Source organism: Cygnus atratus, chromosome 19 (assembly GCF_013377495.2).
Source record: "Cygnus atratus isolate AKBS03 ecotype Queensland, Australia chromosome 19, CAtr_DNAZoo_HiC_assembly, whole genome shotgun sequence".
Lineage (NCBI taxonomy): Eukaryota > Metazoa > Chordata > Aves > Anseriformes > Anatidae > Cygnus > Cygnus atratus.
In genome coordinates this window covers 6,880,214-6,895,655 of record NC_066380.1, presented here as the reverse complement: position 1 = coordinate 6,895,655, position 15,442 = coordinate 6,880,214, and the positions used below count along the sequence as shown (strand labels likewise).

The window sequence follows — 15,442 nt, the reverse complement described above, 5'->3', positions numbered from 1 at the left end:
AAAAAAAAAGGCCCTAGATATTTGGCAGCATCTGAAGTGCTAGATCAGCAAGGGCAGAAAGCTGCAAACCTCACTGCCCCATGCTGACAGCAATCAGTAACCGTTCATAATTATCAGCTCCTAGCAGATGATAGCAGCCCCGAGGGTCGCTCCTCGCACCTTCCATCTGCCACCACCTGTGGATTAGCCCAGGTCTGAGGGACAGCAGGGCTTTCAAGAGCATCCCACATCCTCCTTGGCGAGGGATGGGTCTTTCTCCCATCACATTTTTACAGAACTTGGCCTCTTCTGTACATCCCTGTGGAGCTGCCCGTGCTGTGCCACGCGCCGCTCCCTGGGGACCCTGCGGTGTCCCAGGGTACCTGGAGCACAGCCCGGCCACGGAGATTTCTGTTGATGTGCTGATGAAGATTTAATTAGATGTCTGCGATCTCCTGTGCAGCCCATCTGTCTTGGTCACTGTCCAAGTGTGTGGCCTCGTGCAGATTTGTCCTCCTCGCTCAGGAGCAGCCGGACGAGAAGCAGTTGAAGCCTGAGCACGGTGCAGTGTGGCTGGCTGCCGTGTGCCTGAGGCTGCTGCCTCTGCCCCCTTGGGAACAGGTCTTCACTGCGATGCTGCGTCTTTCAGGAATGCTGCTGCTGTTCTGCTTTGCCACAACAGAGTTTTTCGTTGTATTTTGGGCGTTGTTTCCTACATTACCTTGTTCAGTATTCTATTTAACCCAAACACGTGCATCACGTGGAGATCAAGTCTGAAGTAGAATAAGGGGCAACACCCAGCTCCTCCTACATCTTTGTATCTAGACAGGCAAGTACAGGGCACACCAGTGCTAGCCAGCCCTTCTGCATCCTTCTCATAAAAGGTAGCCCAGAAGTTATGGTGGTTTTTGCAGCTTCGGTTTTCCCCCAAAATGGGTCTGTCTTCTGTTTCCATTTGCATGTTTTCCTGGAGGCAAGGAGAGGAGGCAGAGGGGGCTGTGTCTGCTCTTACAGGGAGAAGTGGAATTAGTCCATAACCCTGAAACAGAGTGGTCTTGAGAAGCCACGTGGTGTGATGAGCACAGAGGGAAGGTGGAGGAAGCGGAGGAAATCCTAGCTCCTTGTTCCTATGAAGGAGTTTTATGAACGAGGACATCTGTAACTAGTGAAGGACATGGCCCAGTAAAATATGTCGAGTAGTTTTGCAGTGGTAGCTCCCCATATATTGCCAAGCAGAAAATCCTGGAAGAAGAGATGTCGGATTGAGAGCAAAATGAGGTTTTTGCTCGGACATCTCCTCTGCGTGCTGCAGGCAGAAAACCTGTGTCATGCGTGCAGATCGGCCACTTCCTTCTCAGCAGCGTTGCATGAAGAGGGGCCTCATGGTGAAGCTGTGTTTCTTTTTATAGGTGAAACATGAAGCATAGGCAATATCCCATGGGCAGATCCCATTTGCAATTCCAGATCATGCATTCCTCCCCCTCCCCATGAGCAGAGTGCTTGCAGACCCTTCTCGTCATCTCAGCATCACTTCTTTTTTTATAATAAACACTCTGACCTCTCCTCCTTACTTTCTTCCTCGAGTTAAGCACACACAGCCTGAGTCAGTGTCAGATTTATGTCCAAGGCAGCTAAAAGTGGGTGCCCTGGTCCTCAGTTTTGCTTTGGGGTATTAATGGCCACTGCCAATGCATCGTTCGTGCCCTGCTGTTTTGCTGTGCAGGAAAATGAGCTGGGCCATACAGTAGTTTTTTGCCACCCCTATTGTATCTAATACTTGTGGTTCATCCAAACCAAAGCTGTGTAAATAGCTGATTTTTTCCATTTACTTGCTTTGCCAAAATAAAAGGGGGAGATGGAAAGTAGTTTAGATGAAGCAAAATGTTTGGTTTGACTCAAATTAAAATACTTCAGGCTAAAAAAAAAAAAAGAGTAAATGCATTTAACTTTTTTTAAGAATGGCATTTCAATTTTGATATATAAAAGACTTGTTTTGAAGATGATTCAGTCAAATGTTCTGAGAACATTTACCAAAACATTTAAGCAAATTTAGCATGAATCCATGAAATGTTTCCGTCATTGAATCTTCATGCTTCTTAATTAACTTTCTTCTGGAAAAGCTGTGTCCAAAAAGTCTTTCCCAACTCAAGTCTTAACCGTTCACAATTTCATTATCCCGTGCAAGTTACCACAGTAATTATAATTATTTCAGCCCTCTGATAACAAGTGGATGGTTTTTGCCTGAGTAGAAGTAGACTTCCTCTGTCATCTCTCTGTAGGCTTTGGCTCTGAAGCAGAAGTCCATGTGTCTTCCACGTGGAGTACGTTTAAACACAGATCCCTTTACTCTTGTATGGCTTGTTCCCTTACTGGGAAGACCATTTTGGATGCATGTGCCGTGTATGGGACACAGTTCCTCAAGCAGTTATTTCTGGTGGATCTTAACAGTGTACCAGTTTTTGATAGTCACTCCTTGTTTGTCTTCCCATGTATTGAATTTTTATTTATATATGAATTTTCTCTGCCTCCTCCTTGACTCAGCCTTTATTTATATAAAAACTGTATAAATGAGGTTGGGAGGGACCTCAGGAGGTTACCTGGTCCAACAGCAGGGCTAAGAGGTAATACAAGATAGCCACTGTTTCTAAGAAATCCTTCCTTTAGGGAAAATTACTTGTGCACAGGGAGTCAGAATGTGTTAGGAAGTTCTGAAGAGGGGAAAGACAGCTCAGGTAGAAAATATTGTCACTGTTGCTGTGCTCAAAGTTGGGATCCCCATCCCAGTGAACAGCAGCCTACCCCTCCCAGGGAATCTCACCCAAAATGCTGCCAGTGGGATGGTTGTAAAGCGTTACGAGAAGTTACTCTTGTTTTCTTTTGGGAGAGAACTGATCTCTGGGGCCAGCAGCAGGGACCCTGAGTATTGTTTTCTGTGCTGTAGAGCCTTATGAGAGAAAAGGTCCATTCATCAAGCGCTAAGCTAACTCTTCTGTTCAGCTGAATTTTAACACTTTGCCACCTTCACGGTTGCTGTTAGCCAGAGGAACGTAGCCTCTCTTCTTGCAGCCTCCATGGAAACACAATTCTTGCACTTTCATATTTTTCTTTCCCTGCAGTTTCATTTTTCAGTTCGGAATCAATGTTGGGAAATGCATACAGGGCTCAGGATTGTTGTTACAGTTAATGCTATCTACAGTTTGTCACCAGTTCAGTTTTGAATGGAGCTGGTGATGAGACTTCGGCTGTACGTTGCACCGTCTAGCATCTACCTGGGCATTTGGGCTATTGCTGTTGCCTATTTTAACTCTCTTTGGTGGTGTGTATCCAGGGTGATCAGGGAGGAGCAGGTGTGCCAGGAGATATCGGCTTCCAAGGAGACAAGGTAATTGTTCTCCCTTTCTCCATCATTTTTTTCCCCTTTTATGGGTACTTTGTGTGGCCACCAGCCTCTCTACACCTCTTCAAGCCATGAGGAGCTGGAGCTAACTGCTGCCTGTTGCCTGGTCCCCTTCTTCAGATAGTTCCCCTTTGGGATACTCTGCTAAAATTTGTGTTGTTAGATGGATTTTGTTGTTACTTATAGTAAAAATGTTCTGCTAGTGGCTTTCCATAAAAAAGGCCATATCCTCATGCAGAAGTTGGAAATGATGGGACAGGGTTGGACTGGTGTGCCTGTGTGTGGTCCAGCGGCTGCTGACTCGGAGAATTTGAGTGCTCGGTGCAGCAACTTAAACCCTGACCCAGTGAAGCACTTAACGCTGTGCAGAACTGCTGAGCAAATGACTGCTCCCCCAGGACTACAACGTGATGCTGACTTCAGCTGAGTAAGGCTGTACTTAGCACTGCACTGGGGCCTACATGGCCCTGAGCCACAGCCAACTGCAGCAGCTCATGTGCTCCTCAGGGCTAAAGTCATCCCTGGCTTTAGCAGAGACATCTCACTGATACCAGGGCAATCGTCCTGGCTCCTTGCAGGGCTAAGTTTGGCCCTCAGAAACTGCTCCTGTCTCTGCAGAGTCTGGGGCTGGAGCAGAGGGAATTGGTGTTTTTTGATGCTTTGTTGTGTTTTCTGAAAACTCCTCTCTTTCTCTCTCTTTCTCAGGGTAGCCAAGGTTTGCCTGGGGTCCCTGGGGCACGAGGGAAGCCAGGCCCCCTGGTAAGTAACCAGATGTCCTCTGCTTCCTAATCTCCCTTTCCAAAGGTTGAGTGCCCAGCTCGGCAGGGGTGTGCTCTGCTCAACAGGAAAGGCAGCAGCCGGGAGCCAGCTCACTTTTCTCCATTTTTTTCTGATTTCTTCAGGGAAAAGTTGGTGACAAAGGTCCGGTCGGGTTTCCAGGACCGCCTGGCCCTGAGGTATGTCCCACAGTGCTGGGGATTGCTGTGTGGTGGGATTTATTGTTCTTTAATTAATGGAGGTCCAGTTTTGTTCAAACGGAAAATGGGACAAACTGTCCATCTTGTACCCTCTGACAACCCTACACTCACATTGCCTGATCTGCAGTTAGTCTTTCTGCCTGATCTTTCCAAGCCTTTTTCTTCCTATTGTGTTACTTGCAAGTCCCACATGTAACAGCTTGTTCTGTTCCTATTCCAAAAGGTCAGTCTCCAAAGATTGTCCTTACCTTGGCAAACAGCATGTCACAACCCGTCACCTCTCCCCATCTTTCGCTTTTAACAGCTTAGCAGACACTCACTGCAAAGCAGAACATCCTATCGTTTTGCAGAGGGCAGCTCTCAAGGCTTTTCTTGGGAGCTTCCAAAAGTTGTAAGAAAAAACAGTGGTGAGCTGAGATAGAGCCCCACAGTGTCTCACAGCCACCGGCCAGTCTCTGTGAACACCGGTCTTTCTCATCATGTTGTTGTTTGACCCTTTTTGTTCTTTGGTTGGTTGTCTGGGGCAGAAGATTCATTTCTTGAGTCTTGCACCTCACTTTCCACCTACCCTCCTCTTTTCAAGCCTGGGCTTTGCTTCTCTGCTAGGATATGATGGAACATCAGTGGCTATGAGGTGACCAAGATAGGTTCATGACCCATTCTGCATCTCATGTTTTCCTAGTTTCTTCTTTCTCTATTTGTCATCGATATCCTGGAGGCTTTGGGTTTTTTTCAGTTCTTTGCCTGCAAAGTACCATTTCAAGTAGAAAACAACCCTCACTGCCCTTAACAAAAATTTTTATGGTGATACCTTAAACCCGGGCTCGGCTTCCCCCCGGCGTATTGTGGTTTTTCTCCCTCATAAGCAACCAGACAATGCCTGTGAGATGCTAGAGAGCCTCTTCCAGCACGAACGATGGTCTGTTTTCCCTTCATCACTGCTCTGGTATTTTACTGGGTCTGGAAGGGCTCTCGGTCAAGTGCTGCCACTTAGCAATCTTTGCTCTTTGTTGCTATTGGAAATAACTGCAGATTCCTTTGTGTGCTCGGCGAAGGGGTGGTGGGTGGAAAGGAGCCGCTGCCTGGCTGAGGGCGGCCGCTAATGAGCATGTCAGCACCTTTCCTAATTCCTCGCCCGCTGCCCTTTGTTGCCGAGGCGTGCAGTTTGTTTCTCGGAGCAGTGAGATTATGCGCTGACTCATAAAGATTAATTAAAACCCAAATTGCCGTTTTTAGCCGTGTGATGACAGGAAGGCCCTCACAGCAATAAATCTCCTCAGACGATAGACCTAAAGGGAGCTGCTGGGGAAGGCTGCCCTTGCGTCCAGCCGATAGCACGGCTCCCATCACGGTGTTTCCTTCCCTCTGGGTGCTGCGTGGTGGCCCACACACAGACACCACCAGCACACAACCAGCACTTAGCCTTTAACTGAACCTCTCACAGAGGCTGCAGAAGTCCTCCTTTGCACCCCAACTTTTTCTCCTTTTCTTCAGGGCTTTCCGGGGGACATTGGCCCACCGGGAGAAAATGGCCCTGAAGGCCTAAAGGTGAGTGGAGCTGAGAGCGAAGCTCTGTAGGGGTGGGAGGTAGCCAGGGAAAACAAAGTAGTGGGAAATGGGGAGGGAGAAAGCCCTGGAGATTCCTTAAGATTGTCCTGGCCAGCGTTTCAGCGTGGTCTGTTTGGCTTGAGGTCCCTCCAAGAGTGGGGTTTTCTTTTTTTTTTTTTTTTCAACTTTTTTTCTGTAACAAAATTGACATTGGATGATGTCCCATGACTGTGAAAGAGACTTTCTCATTTTAATGGCCCTTCTGAGCTTATATTACTATTTTTCTGAGTATCTTTTCCTTTGGCTTCTTCTCAGGGGAAGCCAGGAGCACGAGGTTTACCTGGGCCGAGAGGACTGCCTGGACAAGAGGTGAGTGTCCTCAGACAAAAAGCAGATTGGATTTAAAGAATAATGTTGAATTTTGAAGATTAATGCGCACTGAAGTGGTGCCTGTGTTTTGAAATCCTCCAGTCCCTCAGAATTTGGAAGTAAATGCTTATATTCACTGGTCAGAAACCCGCAGAAGAGGAGCTTCCACTAGGCTGCAGTCCTGAGGCCTTTGCTTCCAGTCACTGCTGGCATCCCTTGACCCTAAATTCTGCACCGGCTTTTCTTCTTAAGTCTGTTCCCCCACACCCACACACACTCCCGAACGGATGTTAATGCCCTTTTTCCTGCACATCCCTTTGCACAGACATGCCCTGACCTGGCTTTTGCTTTCTGCTCCTTTTAAGTGAGTTTTCTTTCAACTGTGAGACCTGCAGACTCTGCTCTCTCACATGGAGCAACATTATTAGTAAAAAGAGTGCATAAACTGAAACTGCTGTTTGCAAAATTTGTTTGCCCCAGCATCTCAGAGCTTGCAGCTTTCACCTGTCACTGAATGGGAAGACTTGAAGCTTAATTCCAGTCGCAGTCATTAAAAAGGGACAATTGTCATTGATTTAATTGTCCTGGAGCTGCAAATACTTCATGGCAGCAGCACAGAAGGCCCGAGGGCCCTCCTGTTTATCCCATTGCAACTCCAGTGACTTCAGTGTAGTTTATTCTGGGTCAGACCAGTGTAAGCTGTTTGCAGTCATGATACATTTTGCAAAAAATGCTCAGTGCACTGATGGGCAGGAGCTCAGACTAATAGTACTAATCATTCTGAACTTTTTCTGGGAATTCTTTTGCTTGCTCTCTGAATGTGATTAATGCAAATTAGCTCATTTATTTGCACTGAAATAGGGAAAAAAATATTCTAAGCAATTTACAAAGGGAATCGAAGCCCTGCATTCCAGGTTCAGGCAGGCATGACCAAGCTGCCTTCAATTTACTCTAGTTAGTGAGCATAAAAGTAAGACTGAAGACATGGATATGGACTTTGACACGAGCTGTGCCGAGGGACTCTGAATGTGCACCACAGCATACAACTGTGCCTTCACTGCTTCTGTTACCTGAGGCGGAAGGTCAAGGCTGTGAATTACACCCTCTTTACAAATGTGGTATATTGTGGGTGGCTTGTCTGAGCCCACCGGGCTGGGTTCCTGACTTCCAGTCCCAAGTTCAGCCCACCAGCTCATGCCACTTCATTACCATGGTTGACCACCTAAATGAGAGCAGCAAGAACCGTGGCTGCCAAGGGCGCTTTTAATTTATCTCTTGGTAGTTGGGTTTAGACACTTGAGATAATTTTTGTGAAGCTTAATTGAAGGTCTCCTAGAAACTGTAGATCTGATCCTATCACATTAGAAATTGGTGTAGAGCCAAGGGAGAAGACCGAGTCCAATCGCTGTGTGAGATTTTGAGATAGCTCCATCGTGTAGCAAGTGTAGTCCCATTTGAAAGCAAAAGGGAAACCTCCATGCAGTTGCCAGATGGTTCTGTGGGAAATTTTGCAACTCCCTTTTTGTGGGGGAAAAAAAAAAAAAAAAAAAAAGAGAAAGAGTAGAGAGCTCTACAGCACCCATATCCCTGCCAAATCAAATGAAACAGAGCCCTGTGAGCATGTCCAGTGTATCCCATGGGCCAAATGCAGCCCGTGGTAAGCCCACCCAACTGGTGTTGACTTCGGTCAAATTTTGGGTGGCCTTTACTGGCAGGACTTGACTTCAGATTTTATTCCTGAGGTGGGGAGAGGAGTTGAGGAGCCTCAGAGATGCTGAACTGCCTGCTGTAGGGTTCAGCAGGACTTGGTTTTTAAAATGTGACAGCTGAACACACAGCCTGTGTTTAACCACTGCTTATACTGCAGACCTTTCATTCTTACTGCATGGTGAGACCAGACTTTGTCATTACTTTGCCCTTTATTTTAATTTCTTTTCACCTCAGGGAGACGAAGGACCCTTAGGACCACCAGGAGTCCCTGGTCCGGAGGTAAGTTTCAGTGGTGTACTCAGTTACTACCAGCTCTGTTGACTTTGCAGTGAAATTGTAGTTGAAATAACATGAAGCTTCAACCCTTCTGGTTTGAAGTGGGAAGTTATCTGCCCTTCTAGAAAATATTGCATTGTCCAATTGCGTGATCCAGGACATATGAAAGACAGAGAACAGTCTTTCACAGGATGTTGAGTAAGACTCTGATTTTATAATTTGTTTAAAGTATCAGATCTTGAAAAACTAACATTCATACACAAGATAAAGCGCTTTGACTGGAAACCATCTTTGTAAGCAGCTCTGATGTTTGCTTCCTTGATTTATGGTATTTTTCAATAAAAGGAGAAGGAAGAGTAAGAAAAAAGACAGGACATTGAAGTAGAGTCCTTTTTGTCATCTACATCACTCTGAACATGGTGATGTATTGCAGAAATGCAGTTAGGAGAAGCAAAAAGAGTATTATTGTCTCTGTGAGCCTGCCAGCTCACAGGGTTTTATAATGGTTATGAACGTAATTGTTATTGCAAGATAGTGAAATATCTTGTAAATTGGAAACTGCTGAGAGCTTCTAGGTGGATCAGGAAATAATTTTTTATCTTGCATTTCCCCCACTATTCCATTAGACACTTTTATTCCTTTCTTGGAGCAACATAACAAATCCAGTTACCACAGCGCCTGGGAGAACACCATAATTGTTCTCCTAGCTAGAGGGAAGGATCAATATGAACCTTTTGGTCTGCAGGTTTATTCCTGCGTTTCTAAATTTAGCTGTGGATGTCAGCCTGGCTTGCCCCACTGCAGGGACACTCCTGCTCCCCATACCTTCTCTCGATGCCACGGATAGAGCCCACAAGAAGCCTACATGGCCAAGTCCCTGCCAACACCAGGGAAATGCCATCTTTGGGTGCTCAGGCAGCTAGTATCTTTGCTGGCATCACAAGAAAATTTCTGGAAGTCAAATAAATCCAACTAAATGCTGTACAGAATGAGCTAAAAGGCAGCAACAAATACCTTGGCATGGTTGATTACAGTCCATGAATAATGTTTCTGATGTGATGTTTAAGCAATGGAATCAAGCTGCAGGGGCAGAAATGTGCCGAACCTTAGAGTAGCTGTCTGGACGTGTTCCACATAAATCAAACCCAGTGTCGCTCGAGACAGCGTTTTCTTCTTGTGTTGCCTCAGCATCAGTGAGGACTGCTGCATTTAAAAGACGTTTAGATGTAGAGCTTAGCGATATGGTTTAGTGGAGTACTTAGTGTTAGGTCGGAGGTTGGACTCGATGATCTTGAGGTCTCTTCCAACCTAGAAATCTATGTCTGTGTCTGTGTCTATCCTTAGCACACTAGATTTGCTGGGAGCATTGCTTGTAAGCTGCACCTTGTCATATGGATTCACAGGCAAATTGCTGAAACCCAGGGCAGCTACAGGAGTCATTATTTAGCTTTTTATATTTATTGTGTATTTCAGGGTCGACCTGGCCGGAAGGGATTTCCGGGAAGACCTGGTCCTGATGGTCCAAAGGTGAGGAAAGAGTTTGTTAATGATCAGGGAAGCAGAGAGTGGAAGGGAGAAGAGGCAGAGGAATGTCTCTTTTCTCAACTTCATTGTGCTCCAGGCCTAGGGTATTCGTTTCAGAGAGGACAAGGGGAACTGAGGTTTTCTCTTTTTCTCTCAGTTTTGGGGTCTCGGTTCTTGCTTGGTTTCTTCAGCAAGAAGAATGATGGTGCGTTTTTTAAGCCATGTGCTTTGTTATAAACAAGCATGTTTCTCCTTTGATATTCACCACCTCCACCATCTCATGTTATTTTCCATTGTTTCTCCACAATTTTGTTCTAAAACAATGCACATCATTCCTATCTCTGCTGCCTAATTAGCAGCAGGAGCCATCCCAGGGCAGTCCACTCCACAAACCCACACTCAAAAGGAAAGAGAAATCCCAACAAAAACAACCTCTTCAAGCAGTAAATAGCAAAAATGTGGTCTGGCAGCACATCTGGAGTATCTGCCTACCGAGAAAATACAGCTGCTGTCACCCAGAGACAATACTGCTGAGTGGTGACTCTGGCCCCTGGATGGCCTGTCCAGGGGCACTGTGCTGGCCTTCCGTGCTGCCACGGCTGCCCCCATACCCCTGGCAGGTTTGGATTTCTCCTCTTCCTCCTGTTTTTCTCTTCAGCCCTCATTTTCCCTGTTCTCTGAATTTCTCTGATCCTACACTATGATTTAGCTTGTGTGGGTCGTTCCTGTGGTTTTCCTGCTCCATGTGACAGTAATTTGCCTATGGTGGAGGTTTTGTAAGAGCAGAATCAGGGTGCAGCAATGCCTGGGAATATTTAGGTTGCTTTTTGTTATTCTGATTCTTCCACCAGCCGGTGAATTTTCTTGATCCCTTCTCCTCTGTCACTCAGGAACTACACCTCCCCCTGGCATCCACACTCTCACTCCCACTAGATGCTCCTCAAATCTTCCGGTTAATCCCTTTCCTACTCTTTTCCTGTGGCTGATGCATATCATCCTTCATCTGTCCATTTTAGTCAGCCGTTCAGATAGAAACGTTATGGGGTAGAAACACCCCGGCTTCAAGAGGATCCCTGATGAGAACTCTTGTCTTATTAACCATAGGGATAAATTACCCAGGACTAGGCTATGCCACAGGAGAGCAGGCAGCCTATGTTTCAGTGTTTGAGTATGGGTTTGTGTAGGTTATGTCACCACAGCAGGACCAGCAGATTTTAGGGGCATTTCACTCAAAACGGCACGTGTTTGCATCATGTTTGTCTCCATGTTTGTGGCAGCCGTGTTTCTTGCTTTGGATTATTTTTCGAAAAACTGGGCTTTGTAAGAGGTTTTTGTAAGAGGTTGCTTCTCGCTGGTTTTCCACAGTTCAGAAACAGCTTCCCAAACGATGGTGTACACAGAATCATGTTGTAATGAGTGAGGGGCTGACTGGGAGCAGCAGCTAACCATGTGCCTCCTCTCCTCTTGTCATGCAGGGCGAGCCAGGAAACTACGGCCGACCAGGGAAAGTTGGTGAGCAGGTAAACTCCTTGTTTTTCTTGTCTGTTTGATGGTCTCCTGTGTTCAACATCTTCTGGATGAGCAGTGTGCAGGCAGAGGACAGCGGCCAGGGGCTTCTGACCACCTCAAACCTGTCTGTGGTCCTGATGCTCCAGCTGTGACATAGGAAATGTGTCTTGTAAGCTGGCTGAAGCTCTCAACAAACAGCACTGCCAGGGGCCACGGGGTCTGTTTTGAGCTAGAGGTTTTCCCATAGGCCGTCTGATAAAGTCACAGTTCAGGTGGATGTGTTGGCAGTGCTGGCAACACTATAGCATGTAAGACAGGCTGTGCTTCTCTAGGAGACAAAGCCATGGAAATGAAAGAGATTATGGTCTTCTGTGTATTCCACTTATTCCCAAAGGGGCATTTTCCAGGCTTTTCTTACGTAGATTATAAGGATAGGACCCTCTGCTTTGAGGTGCTATGCTGCTTTCAGAGGTGACATCAGCCAAAGGACCCAGGCCCTGGGCAGAAGAGGCACTGAGCTGCATTTCGGTGTACCACAAGAGAGAACGTTCTGCTGGATTAGCAGGGGACGTTCATTATCCCTGTAGGCTTCAGGGGAACCACAGGCATCAAGGAAAGAGAAACAATCGTTGCCGTGTCTCTGTGATTGAAACCAACCAGCTTGTCCACCACCAACCCTGAAATTGCAGCCGCGGAGCCTCCAACATGTTCTCTGCGTTCCTACATGACCACACCAAACTGGATGCAGTCGCTGGCCCTGGCAAAGAGGGTGTTGCTGCTCAGCACAGCTGTCCTTCCCAGCACTTTCCCTGCCTATGGTCAGCAAGTTTGGTTTGGTTCAGCTTGTCGGTCTCCTTGGCTCTTCTTTCCCCTGTATCCAACAGCTGGGGGTCACTTATTTTGTGGGTTTCTGACCAAGCATGTCAAAAAAAGCCATGATGGATCCTTTTCAAACAATCTGATGGGTCTCAGTATGAATCAAGGATGGTTATTTATGTCTGGAAATTAGAGGCACTTCTATATTATGGTTAATGATTTACTCCATGAAGAGCAACAACTGAAGAAACAAAGCTGCTCCACACACCTGAGGCTGCGCCCAAGTGTTGTTTGCAGCTTTAGCACCTTGTGTATGGTCTTGGGGAGCACCTTCCAGTGCTCTGTGCCTCATTTTCCTCTCTAGTAGAGGACACAAGACAGTGCTGCTTTCCAGTCTGGGGCCTGGTGAGAGAACTTCTCCTGGCAGGGAAACACCTTGGGCTGAACAGTGCTGAGCACTATGCCTCCTATTCTCAGGTGGCACCTATGGATACTGCCGTATTACAGTTAGAAATGAATATTCAGAAGTGCTTTGAGAACCTTAACAAGATGTTGCCACTGAAGGACAAAGCATCATTAGGTTTATTATGCTTTACCATCCCTCGGGACTGACCTTGGATGAAAACTGTAGGCACTGTTCACTGAAAAGAAAACACAGCTGGCCTCCGCTGACACCGAAACCAGCACAGTGGTATGAAAGCTGCCTGTATTATTCTTAGTCAATTAGTCTCTGTCTAGAAATATCACCCAGAAAGAATTTCCATTTCCATACCAGTTAAGTCATTAGAAGAAAATGTCGCAGCGGCTTAGTGAGAAATAACCTCCCTTCCCATCGCACCTTTGCTGAACAGTGCGGGAGTGTTGGCTTTTCCTTCCTCAGCATTTGGTCTTGGGGTGGCGTTGTTTTTTTGCAGAGCTCTGAGGGGTCAAGCTAACAAGGTCATCCGGTGCTGAAAGCCACCTTCAGCTTCTCCCTGTTTGCTCCTGGGGAGGCCTCAGAGGCACAACAGGAGTGGTCAGGCATCTCAGACTTGCTGCTCTGCCCTCCCTGTTGGTTCCCTCTGGCAGGAAACCCTCAGCATGACAGCATGAGAAAAGATCGGCCACCCATCTCATTGTAGCTCTCTTCCCTTTCGTACGGACACCTGTTTAGGCTAACGTGGGAGTTCCTGTAGTGTTTCCAGACCCTCGAGCTCTTGTTGAGAAGCTGAGTTTTTAAGCCACGGGGCAGTCCCTGATACGTTGTTTTTCCATCGCAAGGACGCTGGCTGGGGAACTTCATTCATAAGACACTTGTCGTCTTCAAATGCTGGAAGAAGTCCAGCTGCCGAGTTCCCCTGTATCCTGAAATGTGTGATTTAACCCTTCCTTGCCAGTAGATAGAGGCAGAATAATAGGATGAAGAACACGGAGCCACTGGCCCAGGCCACCAGCTTTCCCATCCCAGAGTTGGGATGTCACCTAAACGTCTGTCCTGAAGGTCACAGAGCCCCACAGGAGAAGCATCGCCCTGCCCTAGAGGCTGAAAATATCAGTGAAGACCGGAGCCAGCTTCAAAAGGCCAAAGCTCACGAACATCCGTAATGGGAATGAGGTCCCGTCGTGGGACAGCTTTCTGAATCCTTCCTCCCGTCCAAGAAGCATGGCAATGTCATAGTCATCCGTGCCCCCATCACACCCTGCAGGGAAGGGCAGACACTCATCCAGGGGGTATTTCTTCCTTCAGGCAAGAAGCATGTTGTCCCAACAGCAGACGTTATTCTGCAATAATTTGTCAAAGGAGACAAGCACCATCAGTTCTCTATTCAGTGTGTTCTCCTTGCAGCACTCTTACAGAGGAGGGAGGTGCTTTGATATCAGCTCTGCAGGTGGGGTCTGACACGCGGAGTTGACTTGAACAGCGTCGGATGGGTTGCTGAGAAGCAAGCAGGGAATTCACCAACATTTCCACATCTCAGAGCAGTGCCTTCCCAGTGCAACTACCTTTCCTTCCAGCATCTCCTCCTGAGCTGCAGACCTCTCTGGGATCCCCATTCAGGGCTTTACGGGCACTTGAGGATGCGCAGCCTCCTTGCTCCAACCAGGCATGATGTCCACGTGTCACCACGTCCCCGTCACCCATTCCCCAGAGGGACGTGGCCCCGGGTAGCTGTGGTGCGCAGAGGGTTAAAGCGCGTGGCTTCTCTTTGCGGGTCAGAGCGTCCTCCCTTAAACTGCGATATTTACTGTTTTACTTTCCCTTTCTTTCATCTGAATGGGAGGATTGTACATTTACTCCCTCCCGCCCTTTGTCCCTGCTTTGTTTTGTTTTGAGTTCTAGCGAACCAGTAAAACAGAAAGGCCACCATCGGTTCCTGCTGGGAGCGACTGGCGGTGCCGTCCCTGGGAGACCCTGCTCACGCTGCGCTCGCCGTTCGCTTGTTCCTCTCAAATGGGCTATGATTTATGCAAGGCTTCATTGCTGACTTGCTCTCTGTTGATGCAGCCAAGAGGGGGGGCTTAATTATGACGGGGCTGGAAAATAAATGGGGAAAGCCAGGCAGGAGTTAGGAATTACAATCTGCTGGTCCCCCCTTTTCTGCCCCCCAAGCCCCCAGCAACTTTTTAACAATCTCCATCCTTTCTCTGCCATGCCCTTGGCTGGGGAGTACAGCAACTGAATCAGGAGCGACATGCTGAACTCCCCATCCAGTATAAATGTTTTACATTCCTTCCTGTATGCTGTGGCCCTTTATCCAGGCAGCCACCGCTGCTGGGACTTCACGTGCATCATTACGCACTCTGCCTGCAGTCATGTTTGATGGAGGGCTTCTTTTCAACCCTGAGAACCTGGGAAAAATGTTATGCCACAGCCATTTTAGTGTAATGTCCATAATTCATGTATACTTTGATTTAAAGGTTGCCGCCAATGACTTTTCTGGTTCTTAAAACCTAAATCTTCTGCTGCGTATGTTCCCTTTAGCACTTGTACCATTCCAGCCAGTGAAGAACGTCATTACCCGATCTTCCCCACTTGTTTCAGAGACTCCCAATAACTTACCAAGATTTATTTTGCCTAGACGTATCTATTCCGTGCTCTGGCTGCCTGCAGACACAGCAGCACTGGTTAATCCAGCCCTGAGCAGCCAGCATTGGCTGCAAACACCGCAGAGCTACCGTGCTGAAAGCCTGTCCACGTCGCGGGGTCCCTGCTCTCCATCTGGTTACGGTGACACCATGGGATGCTCCTCTTCCTCGGTACACAGGGAGCAGCGACGTGATGTACCAGCACAGGCAGAATTTTCCCCATTTCTGGAGTGAAAACCAGGCCAGAAATGTTGGCTGCGCTCCCCCTCCA

General features: G+C 47.4%; 1 protein-coding gene across 2 annotated transcripts in view; it reads left to right on the top strand.

The window, feature by feature from the left end:
• Window positions 1-15,442, top strand: part of COL27A1 (collagen type XXVII alpha 1 chain) — a 150,506-nt gene that overhangs the window by 74,160 nt on the left and 60,904 nt on the right. For both annotated transcript variants that reach the window (XM_050714467.1, XM_035555557.2), the window contains 8 exons: window positions 3,308-3,361; window positions 4,082-4,135; window positions 4,279-4,332; window positions 5,848-5,901; window positions 6,217-6,270; window positions 8,215-8,259; window positions 9,730-9,783; window positions 11,256-11,300. In XM_050714467.1, coding sequence (XP_050570424.1) covers window positions 3,308-3,361; window positions 4,082-4,135; window positions 4,279-4,332; window positions 5,848-5,901; window positions 6,217-6,270; window positions 8,215-8,259; window positions 9,730-9,783; window positions 11,256-11,300 — 414 coding nt within the window. The remainder of the gene's footprint in view (window positions 1-3,307; window positions 3,362-4,081; window positions 4,136-4,278; window positions 4,333-5,847; window positions 5,902-6,216; window positions 6,271-8,214; window positions 8,260-9,729; window positions 9,784-11,255; window positions 11,301-15,442) is intronic.